At 31.4% G+C, this 20,287-nt stretch overlaps 1 protein-coding gene across 9 annotated transcripts in view; it reads right to left on the bottom strand.

The window, feature by feature from the left end:
- hth (Meis homeobox homothorax) overlaps positions 1-20,287 on the bottom strand; it is a 318,454-nt gene that overhangs the window by 191,655 nt on the left and 106,512 nt on the right. For all 9 annotated transcript variants that reach the window (XR_014177313.1, XR_014177312.1, XR_014177314.1 and 6 more), the window contains 2 exons: positions 15,458-15,508; positions 4,188-4,238 (listed from right to left, as the gene is read on the bottom strand). Coding sequence is in view for 6 of the 9 variants with exons in the window: in XM_081974306.1 (XP_081830432.1) it covers positions 4,188-4,238; positions 15,458-15,508 (102 nt within the window). In the remaining 3 variants the exon portion in view is untranslated. The remainder of the gene's footprint in view (positions 1-4,187; positions 4,239-15,457; positions 15,509-20,287) is intronic.

Raw genomic sequence — 20,287 nt, 5'->3', positions numbered from 1 at the left:
CGAGAGTTTCTGGCATTTTCACCGTCAGTTCTGTCAAAAACAGTCTTAAAATGACAACATTATTATGATAAATTAAATAGCGCAAATAACTTAGTTTAGAAAGTTGTGATCGCAAAACTGAAACAACGTTTAAGTAGTTAATACATATTGCAGCTGATCACTTTTAGTAGTCCAGTTGTATTAATGAATAATCAAACTAAAGTCCCCGAATAAAGCAATTTGATTAATTGAAAATATATCAAACATTACCCGGAGGTAATAATGATTATTTATATCACGGTTGGCACACATAAATACGTGGTATAAAAAAGGCAATTCATTAAGGACCGAGATACCGTTTTCGGGTCATTATTATATATAAAAAAGTCTGAAAAGATAAAAATGGCTCCAATCGTCAAAAAGATGTAAAACCAGTGCCGATGCCGCCCTGATTTAAGAAATGTAACCGAAAATTAGAATTTCCTGTTCTCAGATTAGATACAGGCATCGAAAAGTGGGCCCAAGTCGTGGGATAATGCGACAACCATATGTAAGATGATTTGCATTTAGCATCTCAAGTATTTAAATTATTGATATTCGATCGGTTGTAACAATATGCAAATGAGGCTCCGATTTAATCGTGCCCGGTTCGTATTCTTTGAAAAACAGCTGACCGAAACATAAATTATTTTTTTTGCCCGTTTTTTTTTCATCGCTTTTCGAGGATCATCTCCTGCACAAGTCAGAATTTGTGATTGATGGTCATCAGGTATTGGATTGTTGCATGTGGGCGAATTTTAGCCATCGGGTTGCCGCAGAAATACCATTATTAAGTCATAGTTCAATATAATAATTTTAGTACAGAAAATAAAGCAGTAACTTTATCTGAATTTCGAGCAGATTTATTAGGTAAGTTAGTAGTAAGGGCGTAGCAAATTTGTAGGATTTTTTTCAATTTTATTCGGCCAACTTCACTTGAACTTCCTCTCAAAAACATTATTTAATTTAAAAGATATTAAGGGCTGAAACTTTTTCAAAAGGTCTAAAAAGTGTAGAAGGTATCCTAAAGAACATTGTCTAGAAGAGTTCTTTAAACAACTATAAGCAGCCTTTATTTCCATTTGGTTAACAGACAGACAAACTGTTTTATGGTAAAAACTTGGAACATTTTGAAGTGTTTGACTCAGTTATCTCTAAGAGACTGTTCTAGAGTAGATTGCTCCATGATTCTCACGGAAAATCATGAAAAAGGGTTGCAAATTTCTTTGGCGAGGTAATTGACCTAAAACTGACAGTCAACTACTTCAAGATCATGTTTGGAAAATCATTTAAAAGTCAAAATCTTCTTAAGTAGATTATGATCTTCATCGCGTGAGAAAAAACGAAAAGGAACACACATAGATACAAGTGAATATCAAGTAGACAGTGGTTCATGGTTTATTCCGCAATGTTTCTGTCTTTTGCTGCAGATAATCAAACCAAATATTATAAGTGTCACTAGCTACGTGGAAGAACAAAATATTCAATAAAAAAATAAAATATTAGTACACCAATGATTTTTTCCAAATACAAAAAAAGCTTTAATTTTTGGAACCTCTATTTGCTGGTGGATTAATAACATTGGATCCACCCAGTATAGGCTGATTTCGACCATAATTTTTAAAACTAAGTCTTACATTATGCGTATTTTTTTTTGAAATGACTATGTTCCTGATATACAATACATTAAGATATACAAGTTTTGAATAGAAACAATGATCTAATTTGTTTATCACTCATCATCTTGGAAAATAAACTGTTTGAAAATCCATTGATATTATAAAAAAGTCGAACAAATTGACTGAAAAGTGCAAAATTAAGGGAGCTTACTTTATTTTGCTAGGAATATGACACTATAATGTATCCAAAAGATATCCACAAATACGCAAGGAAAAACTGTCAAAGGTTCACTAAATAGCAGTGAAGCATTTTGTGTATCAAAAATTTGAATACTTACTACTTTGAAAAATTTGAATGTGATCTTTCCAGTTTTACAGCTGGAGAAGTGTTTAGAGGATATCCATAATTGCAGTAAAAGTTATAACACTATTTTAAGCCTGTTAACAATGTGAAAATAAATACAAGATTGTTAAGAACTGGTTATTTTGAAAATTATAATTGGATAATCATTGAAAACTTTATCAAAGTAATATTGGAATGATCCTGAGAGCTACAAACCCAAAATGTGGCTAGAGGAATAGGTTATATGTACTTAAAAATTCTGAAATCCTGAATACGAACCAACTTGGAGAAGACCAAGAGAGTGATAATAGAGTTTATTGAAGATAATTTGAAAATCGTAGAAACTCTATAACTGATAAAGATGTGTGCTGGTGCATAACTTTCTTATGTTTGTGAGTTAGATTATTAGATGTGCCATAAAGAACAACATGTATCCACGTCTCTTCATCATCTAAGCATCCCTAACTAAACTATAAGACCTATCTGGATGTGGTGTTTTAAAAACTCTGCCTTCCAGCAGTAATAATAATAATAATTATATATGAGCACGTAACAATGTAAGTAAAAATTCGTCGCCAAAGTCACTTTGGTTCTGGAAGAAGTCTTCAAAAAACTTCAATGGGAACAAAAGTGAGTAAAGATTGAAGGATCACCTCTAAATAATCTACGCTTTGCAGATGACATCATCATCATTTCCAGCAGTCGATCAGTTAGTTGAGAATGTCAAAGAATACGTTTATCTAGGTCATATAATCAATCTAGGAAAAGAAAATCAAACACGGAGGTAACTAGACGAGTGAAACTCACGTGGGCTGCTTTTGGCAAACTTTTCGGTAAGTTTCACTGAAGAACATTCACTTAGACAAGAACACTGACTAGACAGAATGCTAATCGCTTGAGGGTGGCTCAGAGAGCTATGGAATGTGCTGTGTTGGAGATTTCTCTTGGAGATAGAGTGAGAAATCACTCGTTACAGACGTAATATTACGAGTAGCCGAGTTAAAGTGGAGCTGGTAAAATGAGCCATCAGGGTTGTAGTTTGGGGACCCAGAGAAACAACGAGAAGTAGAGGTAGGCCACAAAGGCCCTGGATAAATAATATCAAGGAAGAACTAGATTGAAGCAAGTTTCGGATAGCACAAGACCGACAGAAGTGGAAGAAACACGGAGGATATCCAAAAAGGGATGGAAGAAGGCTAAAGAAGAAGAAAAAGAATATAATCTACATATAGTATGTTCATCTAATTGACGACCCCTGTCGTCTTAGTGTGTATGTTTTGCTCTATGTCTGTGTGATCAACTCTGCCTATTGGCATAATATTTACCAATTTTTTCTGTCTGATGATGGAATAACGTCTTCTTTCTCTCTCATTCCGGCAAAGAACCCTTGTTAAAACAACATATTGTATTTATAAAAAAGAGAAGTCAACATTAAAAGTTTTCCACATTGGGGTTGTTCACTGCCAACTTAAAATTGGATCTGCCTAACCAAACTATATAAAGGGTATTAACTCGGCCATTAAACTCGGTGTTGAGGGATGGCAAACAATCACCTGACCAGAGATCAAGAGTAGTAATAACAAAGGGGAGCTGAAGTGCACGTAACGCAGCCTCAAGTCGTGCGCCAATTACGCAAAATTACTTTCGGTACGGAGCGCCGTAAAATACCTTTAATATGATGCAAAATGGCCGTGCTTCGAGCATTTAATGTAAACAAAGTGGGAAAAGTTAAAGATCAGTTCATGAACTGGATTTTTTCCAGCAACAAAGGGTGTAGGAAGCGTATAAGCGCGATCGGAACCCTCGATAAACTGACTTTACTGTTCTCTCTTTCCCAAACCATTCCGATTCAACACAATGTTTTTGTAACGTGTCTCTGTGTATGTGTGTGTGTAGGAAATAATTAATATGACATTGAGCTCCACCCACTTGGAAGCTTAATTTTTGTACGAGTACATGCGGGTTCTCTATAATTACACTTCTATTAGGTGACAAGTTTGCTTCGTGATGATGTAGGGCAACTTCCAAATCTCCCGCATTATAATACTAAATTTACGTAATCAAAATAAACACCCAAAATTGGGGAAAAAGTTTTTGCTATTATGAAAACCAGTCAAATCTAAGCTCAATAAAGAGCTAATACGCAATATAGTTTAATCCTATTAGCTGCCATAAACATAAACTGGTGAAATATAAAAGAGACTTACCTTTTCTAATTCTAAAAGGTGAAATCGTAGGACTTGTATCGCCTGCACCATCTGAAAAAAAGTAAAAATTAATTAATGTAAGAAAAAATTGTCAGTTTTGTTATACAAGGGGATTTTGACCATCACTGAGCCTCCACCATGGGAGACAGTGGGAGTAAAATTAAATTGTTCATCTTGTTCTCCTCGGCGGTGATATAACCTTTCCCTGCCGTTGATGGAATCAACACAAAATCGACTCTCATCTGTGAACAAAACATTGGCGCACTGATCATTTTTCCAATTTCCCTAGCAAAGCCTAGTCTGGAGTAATAGAGCTTTCTTTGTTCTATAGGCCTTCAAACCAACTTCCTTAAGCCTTCTTTCTGCTAATGGTCCGAGGATTTGTTCTTCTTCCACGTACTTCTGCCAGTTCGCTTCTTAGTTACAGTACTGTTTTACGTCTATTCAATAATGTTTGCAAGACTATGAATCTGTCATCCTCACATACTGTTTCTAACCTAACCCAACTAGACTTATTTTTAAACATTAAAGAGTAAAATTCTGCTATAAAAACCTCGAACACCCTGTATCAAATGTCTAAAATTCTACATAGAAACTAAGAGAGAAGCCAATATACAGGATGTTTATTAAATACTTGTATGAATTTTAGTAAATCTTTATCCAATTTTAAGCAATACAGTTTGGGGTCAGAAAAAAACTGTTTTTCTTAATATTGGTCACAGTTTCACCCTGCCAAGTTGTATACCATATAGAAGATTAGCTGTATACCATATAGAAGATTAGCCACCCAAATCGTTTATTAAAACTTTATTGGGATCAAAATTTATTTTAAAAAAATGTCACCTATTTGTTACTTCCGGTTTAACCGGAAGTAGATATTAACTCTCTTATTTTAAGTGGGATATCTTGTATATTTTTGGATTCTACATCGAATTCTGGATATATTTCATGTATTATGCAACCGTTTCTGAGCTATTTACCATTTTCATGTGAAATTTGACATTTTCAGTCTTTAAAACAGTTTTCACTTACCTACACATATTAGAAAACGGTGTTTTGCTCGTTTTTTGTATTTTGTCGGGTTAAACAAAGTTTGTTCTAAGAGTGGAAAAACGTTGAATATACGGGATGGTAAAACATTTTAAAGTCAGTTTTAACAGGAGCAAAAAGCTAAGTTTTTTAAATAAAACACCCCATTTTTATAATTGTATCTTACTCCGTGTTCGAAATTAGGCTATGTTTGCTTAAGTTACTTATTTGAAAAATTGTTACTTTTTTGAAATAATTACGAATATCTGAATTACGTATAAATCGTTTTTTATTTTCTTTTTTTGATTACCTACACAAATTAGAAAACGGTGTTTTGCTTGTTTTTTGTGTTTTGTCGGGTTAAAGAAAGTTTGTTCTAAGAGTGGAAAAACGTTGAATATACGGGATGGTAAAAAATGTTACAGTCACTTTTAATAGGAGCAAAAAGCTAAGTTTTTTAAATAAAACACCCCATTTTTATAATTTTATCTTACTCCGTGTTCGAAATTAGGCTATGTTTGCTTAAGTTACTTATTTGAAAAATTGTTACTTTTTTGAAATAATTACGAATATCTGAATTACGTATAAATTATTTTTTATTTTCTTTTTTTGATTACCTACACAAATTAGAAAACGGTGTTTTGCTTGTTTTTTGTGTTTTGTCGGGTTAAAGAAAGTTTGTTCTAAGAGTGGAAAACCGTTGAATATACGGGGTGGTAAAAAATGTTACAGTCACTTTTAATAGGAGCAAAAAGCTAAGTTTTTTAAATAAAACACCCCATTTTTATAATTTTATCTTACTCCGTGTTCGAAATTAGGCTATGTTTGCTTAAGTTACTTATTTGAAAAATTGTTACTTTTTTGAAATAATTACGAATATCTGAATTACGTATAAATTATTTTTTATTTTCTTTTTTTGATTACCTACACAAATTAGAAAACGGTGTTTTGCTTGTTTTTTGTGTTTTGTCGGGTTAAAGAAAGTTTGTTCTAAGAGTGGAAAAACGTTGAATATACGGGGTGGTAAAAAATGTTACAGTCACTTTTAATAGGAGCAAAAAGCTAAGTTTTTTAAATAAAACACCCCATTTTTATAATTTTATCTTACTCCGTGTTCGAAATTAGGCTATGTTTGCTTAAGTTACTTATTTGAAAAATTGTTACTTTTTTGAAATAATTACGAATATCTGAATTACGTATAAATTATTTTTTATTTTCTTTTTTTGATTACCTACACAAATTAGAAAACGGTGTTTTGCTTGTTTTTTGTGTTTTGTCGGGTTAAAGAAAGTTTGTTCTAAGAGTGGAAAAACGTTGAATATACGGGGTGGTAAAAAATGTTACAGTCACTTTTAATAGGAGCAAAAAGCTAAGTTTTTTAAATAAAACACCCCATTTTTATAATTTTATCTTACTCCGTGTTCGAAATTAGGCTATGTTTGCTTAAGTTACTTATTTGAAAAATTGTTACTTTTTTGAAATAATTACGAATATCTGAATTACGTATAAATTGTTTTTTATTTTCTTTTTTTGATTACCTACACAAATTAGAAAACGGTGTTTTGCTTGTTTTTTGTGTTTTGTCGGGTTAAAGAAAGTTTGTTCTAAGAGTGGAAAAACGTTGAATATACGGGATGGTAAAAAATGTTACAGTCACTTTTAATAGGAGCAAAAAGCTAAGTTTTTTAAATAAAACACCCCATTTTTATAATTTTATCTTACTCCGTGTTCGAAATTAGGCTATGTTTGCTTAAGTTACTTATTTGAAAAATTGTTACTTTTTTGAAATAATTACGAATATCCCAATTACGTATAAATTGTTTTTTATTTTCTTTTTTTGATTAATTTTTAAAATTAAATTATAACTCTCTGTGAAATACAGACAGACAGATTAAACTATAGCAATTGTTCAATATGATTTAACGCCCTCAGACACAATTGAATTTGATTAGCATAGGGGTGTTGAGACTTTTTAAGGCTAATTTTTGACCACCCTGTATCATTAGTGTCATCGTTTTTCTGCACCCACTCTTAGAACAAACTTGGTTTAACAAGACAAAAAACAAAAATCTTTCTTGATCTGTGTAAATCAAAATTATTGTTGTGGGAAAATATCTCAAAAACGGATACAGATAACTAACTATATGGTATTATACATGAAATATGTCTAGAATATGACGTAGAATCCAAAAATTTACCGGGTCCCATTTAAAATAAAGAATAAAGTTTATAGATTGTTCACCTTTGAAAATTGGATAATAAATTGATAGATAACAGACAAAATTTCTGTTTTTTTATACAGTGAAGAAAAATGCATTCACACCATTTATTTGGGCATGTTTATCAGGGATATAATTTTTTGCCTAATAATATAAACGTTATTTAAAAACACCGTGTATTTTCCTAGAACTAGAAGAGTGATAGAAGCAAGGAACAAAGCATTTTTCGAGACGAATAATCGAATCACAATTTTTAGGCTAATTTTGAACTTCTTGCTTGACACAACACAACAAAACCCACGAAAAGCATATTTACCGGACCTAAAGCGGGGACGCGTGTGTCAAAAACTGCTAAAGCAGCAAAAGTAAATTTGCTTAAGTTTAAAAATGTGTACACACACAACAGTGGATTTAATATAAACGAGAGAGCGCCAGTTTAGCAAATGACATGTGTCCGCATTTTTCCTGGGACAAAAAAAAAATTTCTTTAGACATTTTTGTATGTGCACTGCTGCAAATCGCGAGAGTGAACTCCCAACGAGGGTAATAACATTGCACGGTGAATTACATTGTCATTACTACTAGTTGTAACAATGAGCATCCAACATTATTAGATAAATCACTGCTTTCCGGGGCAAATTAGTGTCTGGGCCCGCATTTTATAGGAGAGGCGTAGGTGTGCTACGATTGGAGCCGTAGAAGAGGCACGCAACACAAAATTAACCGGTATTTCTTTCGTGTGATTTATATTTCTGAGTGAATTTTAATATTGGGAATGTGAAGCCCGCCGGACTAGTTTGTGTTATTTTTTTTTAACTTAAATACTTCATTAACTCGAAGATGGTTGTGAGAGTTAATTATCGTTCAAAGTATATATTTTTCGAATTTAAGTGGCTGTAGCTATAATTAACACAAAAAACTTTGAAAGATGATTTAGTATTTAGTGAAAAAAAACAAGAATAGAGCGTTGAAAAGTCACATTAGCACTTGAAGCTTCAGAGTATGATTTTCCTAGTTTCCAGCATATTTCGATCTCCAGGATCATATTTTATGTCAAACGTCCAGCATTGCCAAAACCAGGACCAAAAACTAACTACTTTCAAGAATAAGCATACAGTTACTGTTATTCAGAGAAGTTCAGTAAGTTTTTTCTTGATACAGAACTGTTGAAACAATTCATATGTTTCCTGGTTTTTTATCAGAAATTTGATGCATTTTCTAAAAGCTTTCCGAATATAAAATACAAATTTGACCAAGATGATAAGTGATTTTTTCTGATCTAGATGTAGCTTTATCTTAAATTAGATGTAGATGGATTTTAGCCTTTTTTCGGTCCCCATATATCAACTCTTCTGTGTCTAACAAAAGTATGAAAACCTTATCATATCTCGAAAACTGTGAATTTTTTGAAATTTTATACGGGAAGTTTGTCAGGCTTAACGTTTTTCTGCAATTGACAGGAATTTTATATTTATTTATGGAGCACTAAATATTCTAGTTGATTATTGTTATTGATTGATTGACCCTTTTGACTGTTTTTTGCTTTTGACTGAAATTTTAGTCAAATTGGGCTGTGCGCATATGACTCCTTTCAGCACCTGCTCTCATTTCAATTATATAACTGATTCTCAATTTACGTTTTTGTAATAATTAATAACACGAAAGCATGAAACTTCAAATTCGAAAAAACATGAAATTTTGATTAGGATAACGAAAAAACCATGAAATTATGTTATTTAAATAATTAGAGGTACGTTAGAGAGGAAAACGTTAAAGTTAGGTTAGAGCAAATGGGAAAATCTCACAAACATAAAACGTAGGTTAGGGTAGGCGAAAAAATCGTAAAAAACAAGAAATTTTGGTTAGAATAAATGAGAAAATTTTGAAATTATATTATTAAAATAATTGCATATAGGTTAGACTGAATATAACTGAGAAATTACGAAAGCATAAAACCTAGATTAGGGTAGGCGGGAAATTCGTAAAAAACATGAAATTTTGGTTAAGTTAGATGAGAAAATCAGGATATTATGATAGTTATATAATTTCAGGTAGGTTAGAGAGAAAAAGGATAAAAACCTTTAAGATAGAGTAGAGCAGATCGGCAAATCACAAAAACGTAAAATTTAGGTTAGGATTGACGGGACAATCGTAAAAAAAAAACATAATTTTGGTTAGGGTAGATAAGAAAATTTTGAAATTGTCTTATTTAAATAATTTCAGGTAGGTTAGAGAGAAAAATGTTAAAAAACGTTAAAGTTAGGTTAGAGCAAATGGGAAAATTACGAAAGCATAAAACCTAGCTTAGGGTAGGCGGGAAATTCGTAAAAAACATGAAATTTTGGGTTAGGGTAGATGAGAAAATCATGGTTAGAGAGAAAAAGGATAAAAACCTTGAAGATAGGGTAGAGCAGATGGGCAAATCACAAAAACGTAAAATTTAGGTTAGGGTTGACAGCACAATCGTAAAAAAACCTAATTTTGGTTAGGGTAGATAAGAAAATTTTGAAATTGTCTTATTTAAATAATTTCAGGTAGGTTAGAGTGAAAAATGTTAAAAAACATTAAAGTTAGGTTAGAGCAAATGGGAAAATCTTGCAAACATAAAATTTAGGTTAGGGTAGACGAAAAAATCGTCAAAATCATGAAATTTTGATTAAGGTAATGAGAAAATCAAGAGATTATCTAAATAATTTCAGGTAGGTTAGAAAAAATCACGAAAACAAAAAATTGAGGTTAGGGTAGACGGAAAATTTGTAAACATGAGGTTGAATGATGTTTATACATTAACATTTAGACAGTGTACTAGAATACCATTTTGTCTATAAACCCTTGGTAATTTTGCAACATCTAATTAATCTATGACGAATTCGTACTGTCCTATTTATCGTTCAACACTGTCTATACTTAGGCATATACAAATATCTTTGTAGCATTTACCAAGTTATTCACTTAAAATTCCATCTAGCGGTGACATAATTTAACGTTCTCTTACAACATTTTACGTTAACGGTCAGAAGCAGAATCCGGAAAAAAATCTCTATTTTAGAACCTACAATATATCTTTTTGACTAGCGCGTAAGCAGAACTCTCATTTATCTTTCCGAGTGCCAGTTTATGTAAAATGGCCTTTGTTTATTGCATATCTAAGTTTGTTTAAATACACACTTGTTCCTTTAAGTGCCATAGATATCAATTTAACAGGAATATTTTCCAGAAGACTTTGTATATTTACAAAGAAGTGCTAGCGTACACAACACGACATTACATTAAACAACGACGCTACCTATTTTAAATTATCTTAATGTAGGAGGTAATTGTGTTATGCTGATGTAATGAGATGGAAATTCGACTTTAAATTAAACTTTTCAACCGAACCTCCAATGTAAACAGTTTAAATATATATACGTAAATAACCAATAATCTATAATGGTGGTAATGTAAATTGGGGGAAATGGGCGCTAAAAGAATTACTGAATCTGGTTATGAAAATATATCTTCATTTCCGTCTATTATTATCGTTTGTTTTTTGAATAAGCTATAGTGTTACGTTAAAAGAGCCACACTAGTTCTTGTTCATTTGAGGTATGTCAGCCATCAAAATGCGGCATTGTTCAAATACATTTTCACTTGTGTAATAAAAGCCGCTTTACCATGTCCAAAATACTTGCCTCCGCCCACCTCATATGATATTGGTTAGTCGATACATGTTCAACCTTGTACTTTTACATCTTCTCATACTCGGATCGTCTTTTTCTACCCTGCAGTGAAAACCGACCTCGATACATGGCACCGTATAATATCATTTTTTGGATGTAATTTATTCTCGCCATCATGTATACCTCGAAGGTTTCGGTTCCGATGTTGATTGAACGAGTCCCTGTTTTCTTTGCAAAAAGATGTTTGTGACTTATTAATATTCTAGAGTTTGCTTTTACAGAGTTATGTTGACCGTTTTGGGAGAAGATTTAGTCATGAGTCATGAAGAACAGACTCCAAATGAATTATTTTAGTTTGGGTTTTTAATACAATAAATTCTTGAACAAGAGATCAGTTAGTTAGGTAAAAGTAGTTAATTACTTGTCCACTCATTGGCAGTTTCTAAGTATTGGCTTTTGTATTTTTTATACAAATTTCAAGTGACGGTAAAGAAAACCTATTCAACGTATATACAAGGATCGTTCAATTAAAAGAACTGTATTACTGTAAGGACAAAGTAAATTAATCTTCTTTGCAGTTTTGATGAAGTTTATGTAACTTATTTTTAAACATCATATTTCTCCAAATTATTGAAATAATCTTTTTTGATGTAATTTTTTCGTTTTGGCCATTATTGATTTGTCTGCAACATTTGTTTAACCAGATTACCTATTTTTTTTCATTTTGTTTTTGTGTGACTAACTTTGCCTTTTCTGTACATTGATGAGAAATGTACTTGTTTCTGTTTTATCCTATACTGGCTCAAAGTTTGACAAATGCTACTTCTAATCTGTTTTTCAATACTTTCCTTGTTTATTTTCTATCTTTTAATAGTTGTTAGTCTTTTTCAAAAAAAAGTTTCAACTCTTCAAATGACTATAAAATAATTCACAACAATTATAATGTAGAAACTAGAAAAAGGGGTAAACTTGAGTAATCATGTCCAAATAGGCTGATTCGTAGGTACATTTTGGCACACCATTTTTAATATAAAGTTTTGATGTTACTGAGATCACGTAAGCCCTTTTTTAGTCAAAATTCATGGTGTTCTTGAAAATAGGAACAGCAGTAATTAACAGAAGGGTAGTTTAGTGTTAAAAACACAATGTTGGCTTTACAGTGATATTTTAGTGACCAAAACTTTTTCAGTAATACATTTTTTTAATATTTTTGTAACCATCAAAATTTGGTAACAGTGTTTTAATTTAATTCATTTAGCGTAACTTTTGCAGTTTTGTAGATAGCAATAGTGTACCATAGCATCAGTTGGACCATCCTGTATAAATACGCAAAACATCTATAAGTAACATTAATAAACATCACTTTTTGGTAAATGATATTCTAGTACCTACAAGCAAATTATAATTCAGGACACTAGATGATAGACAGAACACCAAACGACTGAATAGTACCATTATAAAGCATAACAAAACGTGTCAATTACGAATCATATTCATTAAATGCTGTGGGTATAATGGAGAAGGTTTTGAACTCGACATCAATGCTATTATGTGAAAATGTATGACTGTAATTAACTGATGCCTCAAATGTAAGAAAGGCGTAATTAAGAGACTTTTTAATGTACAGAATGACCGAATAAGCGTTTTATTTTTTCAATTATCTAATTATTATACATGTTTGGAACTTTAATTAAAAATATGTAGAGTTAGATGGGTGGATAATATGTCAGGCTCTGTAGAAGACATGTAGCGTTTATATCAACACGAGAGATCGTTGGCACATAATAGACGCAAAACTACACTGATTTTCTCCAAAAAGTTCGAAATTTTATACCAGAAATCATATAGCAAAACATACAGAAAGAAGAAACCAAAAAATTTGGTACCAAGAAAGAATGTGTTTTAGATATTAATTCGGAATTTTCTTATTCTATTTTACTTTTTTATTACATTTTTCTTTCATAGCAAATCCCATTTTTAATGTAGAAATTTCATTTTCTGAGTTCGTTCCTCTACTAAAGATCCTAAACATAAATTTGAGATTTTTTCAATTTAAAACCGGATTCCAGTTTAGACTGCAGAAAGGATTTACATTTGGCATTGTCAAATTATTGTAGTGTCAAGTATTTACGAGGGGTAAACCGCTGAGTAAAATTTTGTACACTAATTCCTAATATGCCAGTAATGCCCAATAATTTCTTGTAATGCCCAGTAGTTCCTAATAATTAACCTAACCTAACCTAGCCTAACAATACCCACTAACTTCCTGAATTATCACAACTGGAAAGTCTAAAAAAACCTTTTTTAATTAAAAAATAAGAAAATATGCGTGTAACGATTTAACCGGAAGTAGATATCAACTGCTGCTTATTTTAAATGGGACACCCTGTATATTTTTTATTTTTGTATTCTACTTCAAATTCTAGACATATTTCGTGCATTAATGTCATGTATCCGTTTCTGAGATATTTACCATTTAATGTGAAATTTGATATTTTCGGTCTCCAAAACATTTTTAATTTATACATATCAGGAAAGGCTTTTTTCTTGGTTTTTCTGTTTTGTCATGTTAGACAAGGTTTGTTCTAGGAATGGGTGCAGAAAAACGTCAAAATATATAATACAGTGTGGTCACAAAATCGATTCTAAAAAAGGACAGAAAGTCTAGTTTTTCAAACGGAACACATTCTTATCTGATCATCTGTTCAAAATTAATAAAAGTTTGAGTTACGCCACTTATTTAAAAAAATCACTTTTTAAATTGATACATTGAACCATCCTGTAACTGTCAAAATAACCAAATTAATGAAGGTTAAAGTAGTAGTTGTCAAATTCAGTCAAAACTGTCTTTATTGTCACACACAACACTTTGTATAGACTTTTATATGTTAATAATAGAAAATAAAATAGGTTTTCAAAAAACTGCATGACTGCCTGAGTTAATAGGTTGCTTCGTTTGGCCACCAGAGGGCTCATATTTTCCTTGACTGTTACCGCTCTAATATCTTTAAAGGATTATTTTTTAAAATCGGGCAGATACGGCCCTTATATTTGGCACAAACCTAGCACAATGATTGTCAAATCTAGAGTAGTAGCAAAACTGTAGAAATACAATCATTAAGGTCGATTTTCGTTTGCACTAACTGGCCAACATAACGCAAAACCCATTAGGATAGTGGCGGTGTTTCAGGCAAATTTCACCCTTACGAAAAATGTGTTTTGCAAAAACTGTTTTTCAAAAAATTTCCAAGCATTACGTGGTAGTAGATCTAGTAAGTCACGTGACCGTGTTTTCCTAATTTTCTATAGTCAAATTAGCCTTTAACCAGTGAAAAAATTTTCCTGTCACTAAACCGTACATAACACACGTGTATTTGTAGCATTTTGTATATACTTTTATATCGTCAGCGTTGCCCAATTTTTTGGGGTATCTTTTTGTTTAATTCTCAAAAACTCGCTTAATTGCACTATCTTTGGTAGATTTTGTCCGTTAATGGATAGCCAATGAAATGAGCTTTCTATCACTATTTGGGTTGACAGGTTAGACGGTTTGGCCGCTAGAGGGTGTCAAATTTGACCAATTTTTTTATCACTTTCTTGGTGCCTCCTTTTGTTTAATCCTCAAAAAATCTTAATTACACTACTTTTGGTAAAGTTTTATACGTCAATGGATAGCCAGTGAAATGAGCTGTCTAAAAATACCCCAACTGGGGTTAATATTTGGATGGTTTGGCCACTAGAGGGTGTCAAAGTTGATTCATTTTTACATGACTTTTTTGGTGCACTTTTTCGTTAAATCGTTAATAACTAGCTTATTTGCTACACTTTGTATAAGCTTAAGATTGTTAAATCCTGAATTTAAAAGATGTTTTCAACTGAACTGACGGCTCTGCAATTGATATTATTATTTTTAAATTAAAATTAATTTAAATTAAATGTCCATAATGAAGTTCTCATGCTATGATGATTACATGTTCGTTGTCATAACCTAGTCATTCAAAAAGGACTGAAAAGTCTTAAAAAAATATTTCTGCTTTAATGTTGCACTTACCAACTTAACAAATATTAAGTTGCTTTAAGTTTTTTTTTTAACTTCTTTATATAATGTTACCCATGTTATATTAAAACAAGTAAAATTATTAACAATTTACGATTTCAATGTTAGACAAATGTAGATTTAACTTTACAGTAGGTTTGTTTTGATTTTAGCTTCTGAAGAATCTCCAAAATCATTGCACTTGACCCAAGTAACCCAAACCAGTTCTAAAACAGTCCACCAACAAAAGCTATAACCTGCATTAGTACTGTTTATGATAAAAGTAGTAATTTGATTTTCTGCTCACTAAATAAACAAAATACTTACTAATGAGTCTACTTCCGGGTCCGCTATGTAGTAAGGTTTTTCTTGTCGTATCTGAAACAAAAATGATCGTTTAGTGAACAGCTTACCAACGTTAAAGTGACTGAAAACCAAAAGCTCCCAGACTCTTTAATAAAAACGATATTAGCCGGGTACTATATCATTTAACGGTAGTTTTATGAAAGTGAGGGAGCTGATCGTACGCGGCCGATAAAGTCGACTGTTCGTCAACTGATCATTACACAGAGGTCGGGACACTCCTACAAAAATCCACGTGCCTAAAAACCCTCTTTTTTTTTCAATTTTATCCCGGTTATCATAATTATAGCAATTTTCGTCTTGGGTCTGGGCGTCCTTTTAATATTAACTACGAGGAGGCTCCTACAGTTTAGTATGGTAGCGCGAATCTGATGAGGTTAGACGAAACGTTGTTTTTTATTTCAATTATAATTTTAGCACAGTAATGTCTAGAAAACTTAGTTTTTTTTATTTACGTTGGCAGATGCTAATGTTACACTTATTTGTCAGGTTTCTACAAAAAGTAGATATGGCAAGAAATAAATTCTAATCGATGATTAGCCTAGTCACGGTTTTTGCAAGAATCACCGATAATCAAAAACCGCAAGTGACGTGTCACGTTTGCACCTGTCTGTTACACCTTACATCATTCAGACCTCGTTTATCAATGTTTCGGGTAAATTTGTCGACAGAATTGTGTTGTCTGCAGTTGTTATATAAAATGACTTAATTTATATAGAGTGCGTTTTTTCTGATACATACGGCATGTTGTGTAGTGTATCAAATGTATTAAATTAATCATCCTGTAATTCACGTGGGGTTACCCATAGTAAAATTTGAACTCAATATCTCAGAATCATATACTAAACTGCTCTTCATAAAGAATGAGACAGTAAAATTTGATCTTTTTTTGAGCGGCTGTTTTTACAAATTGATTCACTAAATTTTATATTTTTTTTTAAGGAGTAAACGGTATTTTCTTCCTCTTTTTGATGACATAAATGTTAACGTCACTTCTCGCAAAAAAATTTGATCGATTTTACAATAACCTTCCATATAAACCTCCAGTTCTCTCCAGTTATTGCAACATTTCTAAAATGTGGTTTACATTAATTCTCTTGTTTCAAATTCAACAAGATATACGGGATTAGAAAAATTACACTTAAGACTACCGAATTTAAATAAAAACTTATAATATGCATTCATACAGGGTGAACCCAAAAATCTTTATGTTTTCAGAGCATCAATTTCAAAATTTGAACGAGTTAGCAGAAATGGTGAGGGTTGAATGGGAGGCAATTTCCCAAAATTTTATTTCAAAGTTGGTGGATAGCATGCCTAGAAGGGTTGCGGAGTTGCAACGAACTGTTGAAAAAAGTGAATGCTGTTTTTTTTTTAATTAAAAACCGTTAGTTTCCATCAAATTTACCGATAAAAGATACATTGTTTATTTGTATGGTAAAACATTTGTATGATTTTTTAAGTCACCCTGTAGAACGCGGTTTATAATGATGTTCACCTAAAGTGGATAAATTGAAATGTAATTTTGATAATCTCATTTTGCTGGCAAAAAGAACTCTCTTGTTTTAAATTCAATAATTTCGAATTTAAATAAATTTAAAAACTTGAAGAACTTAAAAACGTGTAGAGATATGAATTGGATTATTAAACAAATAGTGTGCTTCTTTCAAATATCATTATTTTCCATTAAAATTACTGAACTGACTAAGATTTATAATAAAACATATGATTTTGCTTTCAGAGTTTTTTTTGGTTCACCCTGTCTAACGCTGTTTAAGTTTTTTTACTTAAATTGAGTAGTTTTACGTGTAACCTTGCTAATCCCGTATTTCTTTCGAATTTGAAACAAAAAGATTAAAATAAACCGCATTTTACTTTTTTTTTTAGAAATGGCGTTAGACCGAGTTTTTCATTTTTTGACTACACCTCAGTCACACCCTGTTTACTTTGGAAAAGATTATTTAGGTCATCAGAAAGAGCAAGAAAATACCTTCTCAATCCTCAACAAAATATGGATTGGGCAGTTGTTTTTTAATGAGTTAAATATGGTCCGTTTTGGTTTCTTACAAAATTCATTTAAAAAGGTAAATTAATACAGTAATTTGTTTCAGCCGAATATCCACCCTAATTAGGTAAATTAATTAATCGGCTTAAATAACAATTTCCACATTTATGCCTTTCAGTTATCTTGTCTTTTCCTTTATTTATTGCAGCTGAAAGGAGGATAGAAAAAGAATAGATTTTCTACATCTAGTAAAAAATCTTGAACAACCTTCACTCTTACTGTGTATTTAAATAGGCTCTATTCATAAATTCTGTTAACACAGTCATTAGTTTCAACCGAAAATCTACCTCAATATCTCCCTGTTCATTGCACTTAAAAAGAAAGATGGGAGGAGGTAGAAAGTGTTTTCAGAATAAGTTTAAAAAAATAATAATACACTTTTAAATATAAAAAATAAGTTTTACTTTTATTGTGTATTTACTTTCAAGTAAGCAACTCCCAGTTTTACTGTATAATCAAATAAAGTTCAATTTTAAAGGCTCTATTACTAAAAAATAACCGTACTTTTCTAGGTTCAGTAAAAATAATTTTACAGCAACCCATCCATAGTAAACTCATCTGAGGTTTAGTTTGGCATGATATGAAACTCATTTAGTAACGCAAATTCTATTAATGGTATGCTTTGTTTCAAACGAAAAACAACCTTATTTACATCAAAAATTTCCAGAATGGATTTAGGTTTTTAATTTCATTATGAATTCCAGTTTTAATCTTAAAAGTGTCACGTGACCGTTTGGACCTTAAAAAAATCACATAACTTTAAAAATATCAGTCTAAACGTAAAAACTGTCAGGTGACGTTAAGGATGATATTTTAACCTTAAAAATGATCACGTGATTCAGTGTTTAAAACTAAAAAACGGTCACGTGGCTTCTCGAATACGATTTCACTATTTAAAACAGTCACATAACCATTAGGGTTTCGTTTTGACGTTAAAAAAGAATCCTAAACTTTTTAGAAAAAATGTGATGATTGAAAATTGTCACGTGACCATTTTTAAACGAAAAACGGTCACGTGACCTTAAAAAATAAATTTGATAATTGAAAATAGTCAAGTTTTGATTTTCACTGTGAAAAGAATCACGTGACATGAAAAATATCAGTTTAAACTGAAAAACGGTCACGTGACTCTTCAGGATTCGTTTTAACATTAAAAAAAAGAGTTACGTAAACTTGAAAGTTAAATTTGATAATTGAAAATAGTCACGTGACCATTTTTACAGTAAAAAGAATTACGTGACTTTAAAAATATCAGTTTCAACTGAAAAAAGGGTCACGTAATTTTCAAAATTGGTATGGTTGTTAAAAAAAAGACACGTGACTTTTAAAAACAAATTTGATTATTGAAACTCGTCACGTTCTCATTTTCACTATGAAAAGAATCACGTGACATTAAAAATATCAGTCACGTGACTCTTCAACATTTAAAAACTGTCATTTGGTGTTATAAATTCCATTTTTAATCTCAGGAGTCACGTGACCCCCAGAATTCGTTTTCACGAGAGTCACGTAAACTTAAAATTTAATTTGATGATTGAAAATCGTCACGTGACTATTTTTACCTCAAAAAGAGTCTCGTGATTTTCAAAATACCAGTCTAAACGTTCAAACTATTCGTGTATCAGTTTGAAGCTAAAAAACATGTGCACTTCAAAATTCGGTTTTGACGTTAAAAAAGAGATTCGTGATCTTTAAAAATTAATTTGAAGAATTGAAAATTGTGCAATAAGAATAAGTCTGAAACAAGCTGAATGGTAGATACAAATAAAGCGTAGTTTTTTTTGCTTAAAATCAAACTAATTTTTAAGGATAAGTACCGTTAATAAGCTGTTCTGTTTTAACGAAAAATGACCTTAATTACAACCCATTGGCTTTGACATGATGGGTTGCATTTTTTATCCATGTGTCTCTGCCTCTTGTGTCTTAACGTTAAAAAATATAGAAAATTAAGTAAAACCAAGTAAAACTAAATTGAAAAAAAAAATCATAGTAGATTACATTAAAAGTAGAGGTTTTCTACTAACCTCACTGGGTTCACATTTTCTAGGTTAACTGTCAATTGTTACTGGTGTGAACATAGCCAAAACAGTGGTAAAGTCTTGGATAAAGTAGTCTCAAACCTCCAGAAATTTAGAAAACTGAGCTTCAACTAGCTAAATTGGTGGTTTAAATTTAAAAATCTTTAATGGAAATTCTAAGATAAGCTCTTTTGCCCAGTGAATGAAATTTTTTGGATTGGCTGTAAACACGGTCAAATTGTATTTTTTAGAGTGGTTTTATTATAGTCTTGGATTTAAAAAGTTTTACAGTTTGATAAATTTCTTCTTGACATGAAATTAAATTGAAAGTAAATCTCTTTAATATTTCACTATGTTCCAATAAAAAATCAATCATAACGTTAAAAGATGGTTTACATTAAAATTTCTATTTTCAACGATCATTGAGTATGTGTGAATTTTGAATGATAATTTTAAAGCTCTACAATCAAAAATAAAAAAAAATAGAACAAGACACAAAAGTTACAAGTTAAACAATTTACAAAGAAAACAATAATATACAAAGTACACTATAAAAACAGTTGATGTTTAAGATTGTTTTATTGACATTCTTATGTCGAAAAACATATTCATAATAAAACGTATCTGACTATGACTAGCTAATGTAATAATTAGTTGACTAAACTATACGGTTGCCAAAATACACCGAAAGAGATGAACAATAAATTTAAA

This window comes from Ips typographus, linkage group LG2 (assembly GCF_016097725.1).
Source record: "Ips typographus isolate SLU linkage group LG2, UJ_Ityp_2.0, whole genome shotgun sequence".
In the NCBI taxonomy this organism is placed as follows: Eukaryota; Metazoa; Arthropoda; class Insecta; order Coleoptera; family Curculionidae; genus Ips; species Ips typographus.
Note: the sequence above shows the minus strand (reverse complement) of the source record. Positions and strands in the feature narration are given on the sequence as shown.